Source organism: Salmo salar, chromosome 09 (genome assembly GCF_965601325.2).
Source record: "Salmo salar chromosome 09, fSalSal1, whole genome shotgun sequence".
Classification (NCBI taxonomy): domain Eukaryota; kingdom Metazoa; phylum Chordata; class Actinopteri; order Salmoniformes; family Salmonidae; genus Salmo; species Salmo salar.
In genome coordinates this window covers 38944001-38950000 of record NC_138299.1, presented here as the reverse complement: position 1 = coordinate 38950000, position 6000 = coordinate 38944001, and the positions used below count along the sequence as shown (strand labels likewise).

General features: G+C 53.3%; 1 protein-coding gene across 3 annotated transcripts in view; it reads right to left on the bottom strand.

Annotated features, from left to right (window-relative positions):
- The window catches only part of LOC106611285 (metastasis-associated protein MTA1), an 89392-nt gene that overhangs the window by 70898 nt on the left and 12494 nt on the right, over positions 1-6000 (bottom strand). For all 3 annotated transcript variants that reach the window (XM_045723624.2, XM_082955764.1, XM_045723625.2), the window contains one exon: positions 5583-5676. In XM_045723624.2, coding sequence (XP_045579580.1) covers positions 5583-5676 — 94 coding nt within the window. The remainder of the gene's footprint in view (positions 1-5582; positions 5677-6000) is intronic.

The following is a 6000-nucleotide window of genomic DNA, read 5'->3' as shown; positions in this document are numbered from 1 at the left end:
ACACAGACCAGCCCACCCGTCTACACACACACACCCATCTACACACACACGCCCCCGTCTACACACACACACACACACGCCCACACACACACGCCCACCCGTCCACACACACACACACACACGCCCACCCGTCAACACACACACACACCCGTCTACACACACACACACACACACACACACACACCCGTCTTCACACACACACACCAGCCCACCCGTCTACACACACACACACACACACACACACACACCAGCCCACCCGTCTACACACACACACACACACACACGCCCACCCGTCTACACACACACACCACACGCCCACCCGTCTACACACACACACACACACACACACGCCCACCCGTCTACACACACACACACACACACGCGCCCACCCGTCTACACACACACACCAGCCCACCCGTCTACACACACACACGCCCACCCGTCTACACACACACGCCACCCACCAGTCTACACACACACACACACACGCGCCCACCCGTCTACACACACACACACACACACACACACACACACACCCCCACCCACCCGTCTACACACACACGCGCCCACCCGTCTATACACACACACGCCCACCCGTCTACACACACACACACACGCCCACCCGTCTACACACACACACAGACCAGCCCACCCGTCTACACACACACAGACCAGCCCACCCGTCTACACACACACACACACCCATCTACACACACACGCCCCCGTCTACACACACACACACACACACACACACACACACACACACCCGTCTACACACACACACACACGCCCACCCGTCTACACACACACGACCACCCGCCTCACACACACACACACACACCAGCCCACCCGTCTACACACACACACACCAGCCCACCCGTCTACACACACACACACACACACACACACACACACACACACACACACACACACGCCCACCCGTCTACACACACACCAGCCCACCCGTCTACACACACACATACATACACACACACACACATACACACACACACCCGTCTACACACACACCCGTCTACACACACACACACGCCCACCCGTCTACGCCCACACACACACCAGCCAACCCGTCTACACACACACACACCCATCTACACACACACACACCCGTCTACACACACACACCAGCCCACCCGTCTACACACACACACACGTCTACACACACACACACACACGCCCACCCGTCTACGCCCACACACCAGCCCACCAGCCCACCCGTCTACACACACACACACCAGCCCACCCGTCAACACACACACACACACACACACCCCCACCAGCCCACCCGTCTACACACACCAGCCCACCCGTCTACCACACCAGCCCACCCGTCTACACACACACACACACACACACCAGCCCACCCGTCTACACACACACACCAGCCCACCCGTCTACACACACACACCAGCCCACCCGTCTACACACACACACCAGCCCACCCGTCTACACACACACACACCCACCAGCCCACCCGTCTACACACACACACACACACACACCCACCAGCCCACCCGTCTACACACACACACACACACACACACACCAGCCCACCCGTCTACACACACACACACACACACACACACCCACCCACCAGCCCACCCGTCTACACACACACACCGACCAGCCCACCCGTCTACACACACACACAACGACGAGCCCACCCGTCTACACACACACACCCCGACCAGCCCACCCGTCTACACACACACACCCCCGTCTACACACACACACACACACACCCGTCTACACACACACCCGTCTACACACACACACACCCCCGTCTACACACACACACCCCCGTCTACACACACACACCCCCGTCTACACACACACACCCCCCGTCTACACACACCAGCCCACCCGTCTACACACACACACCAGCCCACCCGTCTACACACACACATCAGCCCACTCGTCTACACACACACACACACACACCAGCCCACTCGTCTACACACACACACCAGCCCACTCGTCTACACACACACACCAGCCCACCCGTCTACACACACACACCAGCCCACCCGTCTACACACACCCACCAGTCTACACACACACACACACACCCACCCACCAGCCCACCCGTCTACACACACACACACACCCACCCACCAGCCCACCCGTCTACACACACACACACACACCCACCCACCAGCCCACCCGTCTACACACACACACCCACCCACCAGCCCACCCGTCTACACACACACACACACACCGACCAGCCCACCCGTCTACACACACACACACACACACACACCGACCAGCCCACCCGTCTACACACACACACACACACCCCCGTCTACACACACACACCCCCGTCTACACACACACACACACACACCCCCGTCTACACACACACACACACCCACCCCCGTCTACACACACACCCACCCCCGTCTACACACACACACCCACCCCCGTCTACACACACACACACACACACACACACACACACACACACCGTCTACCAGCCCACCCGTCTACACACACACACACCAGCCCACCCGTCTACACACACACACACCAGCCCACCCGTCTACACACACACACACCAGCCCACCCGTCTACACACACACACACCAGCCCACCCGTCTACACACACACACACACACACCCGTCTACACACCAGCCCACCCGTACACACACACAGACCAGCCCACCCGTCTACACACACCAGCCCACCCACACACACCAGCCCACCCACCCACACACGGTTGGGAGCAGGTGGAAGGACGCAGGTTGGGAGCAGGTGGAAGGACCCAGGTTGGGAGCAGGTGGAAGGACCCAGGTTGGGAGCAGGTGGAAGGACCCAGGTTGAAGGACCCAGGTTGAAGGACCCAGGTTGGGAGCAGGTGGAAGGACCCAGGTTGGGAGCAGGTGGAAGGACCCAGGTTGGGAGCAGGTGGAAGGACCCAGGTTGGGAGCAGGTGGAAGGACCCAGGTTGGGAGCAGGTGGAAGGACCCAGGTTGGGAGCAGGTGGAAGGACCCAGGTTGGGAGCAGGTGGAAGGACCCAGGTTGGGAGCAGGTGGAAGGACCCAGGTTGGGAGCAGGTGGAAGGACCCAGGTTGGGAGCAGGTGGAAGGACCCAGGTTGGGAGCAGGTGGAAGGACCCAGGTTGGGAGCAGGTGGAAGGACCCAGGTTGGGAGCAGGTGGAAGGACCCAGGTTGGGAGCAGGTGGAAGGACCCAGGTTGGGAGCAGGTGGAAGGACCCAGGTTGGGAGCAGGTGGAAGGACCCAGGTTGGGAGCAGGTGGAAGGACCCAGGTTGGGAGCAGGTGGAAGGACCCAGGTTGGGAGCAGGTGGAAGGACCCAGGTTGGGAGCAGGTGGAAGGACCCAGGTTGGGAGCAGGTGGGGCCCGGGGAGCAGGGGAGGCTTACTGCTGGTGCTGGCAGCACATAGAGTAGGACAGAACAGAGGGAGTACTGCTCTAGAAGGATTGACTTTTTCCAGTCAGGTCCTCACAGCTACAGTCTACTGCACTCTGATAGATACAAGCAGCCCAAAACAGCAACATCTCAAAGATACAGCCGCTAACACTGCATAGCCAGCTCTCTCTCTCTCACACACACACACACAAGCCCGCTGGCCTGAAAATAGTCATTCACACAGTCCTGCTTAGATGAGCAGACGTAAACAAACACTGATATTTTCCTAGACTAGGACTGATACAGATATTAGCTGTGTTGGAATACCCATATTAACATCCTGTATACTACATACTATTAGTTCATTTTAGTATACTGTAAACCAACGGTATTCTTTCAGTTGAGCATACTAGCGCTTCACCTAGTCTACCGGAAGTTGATGCTGTTGCTATGCAACCTCTTTCTAGCTTGTTAGCATAACAGGTGTGTTCATAAATTCAATCTGGAGTGCCAGGGTGTGCTCAGGGCGTTGTCAGATTATCCGTTCATAAATTCAGAGCATTTCGCTCTTGGAGCGTTCAGAGCGCACACTGGACGCTCTGGCCGAGGAGTAGGTTTGATCCGAGCGTATTGACCTCACAACCGCAGTAAAGCACCCAAACTAACTGGCTAAAGTTGGCTAGCTATTCCCAGACACAAATGAGAGAACACATCACTCTGACCATTTTACTCCCCCTAGCAGAGCTGGTTAGGCTGTGTTCATGTTATCCAGTGTTGGCGACTAACTGTGCTGCCGGCAACAATTTAATTACACTTATTTGCCGACGTTTACTGACACCAGCCACATTCTACGGGTGTTGAGTGTTCGTCAATGAATCAGTTATTCTGAGCTCTGCCTCTGGCAGTCAAACGAGAGTGCTCTGTAATTGGAGTACATAGCCAGAGCGAATTTACGAACGAATCCAAAAACGACTATACCACTTAGCCAAGTTATGAATGACATGAATAATCAAGTCAATAAACATTGGGTAGTTAGATAGCATAAAGTAAATATACTGGCATGTTCGATGTACTAGTAGCCAACTAACGTTACAGTAGGTAGCCAACATAGCATATCATTACAGCAGTATGTACGGGGAATGAGGTTCGTAAGGACAGCGTAGCTAACAACGGGGAATGAGGTTCGTAAGGACAGCGTAGCTAACAACGGGGAATGAGGTTCGTAAGGACAGCGTAGCTAACAACGGGGAATGAGGTTCGTAAGGACAGCGTAGCTAACAACGGGGAATGAGGTTCGTAAGGACAGCGTAGCTAACAACGGGGAATGAGGTTCGTAAGGACAGCGTAGCTAACAACGGGGAATGAGGTTCGTAAGGACAGGGTAGCTAACAACGGGGAATGAGGTTCGTAAGGACAGGGTAGCTAACAACGGGGAATGAGGTTCGTAAGGACAGCGTAGCTAACAAATTGTCAGCCAACATAACGTGTAATGTAACTTATTTGAAAAGTCATTAATTTATTACATTACTCAAAATGTTATTTACATTTGTTATAATTGGTTAAAGCAATAAAGATTAAATAAAATTAAAATAGGTAAAGCAACGATTTTGTATACCCTCTCGTCGGACTTTGGCTCCATATTTTCCGCCATTTTCTTCAAATCTGAAAACATTGTGAATCCCCGCCTATTTTCTGAAGAATTGCATTATGGGCCTTAAAAGCACATAAATAGTGTCCACTGCTTGTATACTTCGTATTTTGGCGAATTTAGTACGACTTCAGGGAACTTTTGGCATACTAACTATATACTCAATTCACGTCACAAATAGTACGGTTAGTATGAGTATTCGAACACAGCTATTGTCTTTCACTATACATGACAGAGCTCATCAGATTGAATGAGCTTTAATGGTACATTTGAAAACCTTATACACACAGCAGCTCAGTCCAACCATCTCTCTGTGAACTAGCCTATACAAGGGAATCAAGTGGCATTGGATGCTGAATGATGCTTAGTCATTCAGTGTAGAGGGAACTGGTCTCTCTTGCAAGAGGTTTCACCTGGTTACATTAATACCTGGTTTCTGACTGAACAGTCACTATTACTAGGGGAGTTGAACCGTCACAGTGGTTAGCTGGTGAAGAAATAGTGGATTCTGACTGAACAGTGAACCGTGCTTGTCACTCACGTGCGTGTTTGTCGGCGAGGGCGATGAGCGTTGAGGAGATGTCTCTGCGTCGGTAGAAACAGACCACTTTAGCCTCCACGTTTCCATTGGCCGTCTGTAAACAATACAAGACAGAGAGAGAGAACTGAAGACTGAGGGTTGCCATGGTAACTGACCACAAGCCGCGCGCCCGCCACACGTCATTGGTCACACACACAGAGTGTGTTGAGTTCAGGTTTGCTTACGATATCAGAACGAACAGAAACTCTGGTGAAGTCTGGTGAGCAACAGTAGAACTAGGCTAGGTCATGTAATAACTATGCTTTAAGAAGTCATTTACATGCCAGTGTTGATTGATCAAAGTGGGGTGACTAATGATTGATGGTGTTAATCTCGTCACCTTCTCAAACCATCTTGGAGAAGATCCAAGGTCCCTCCC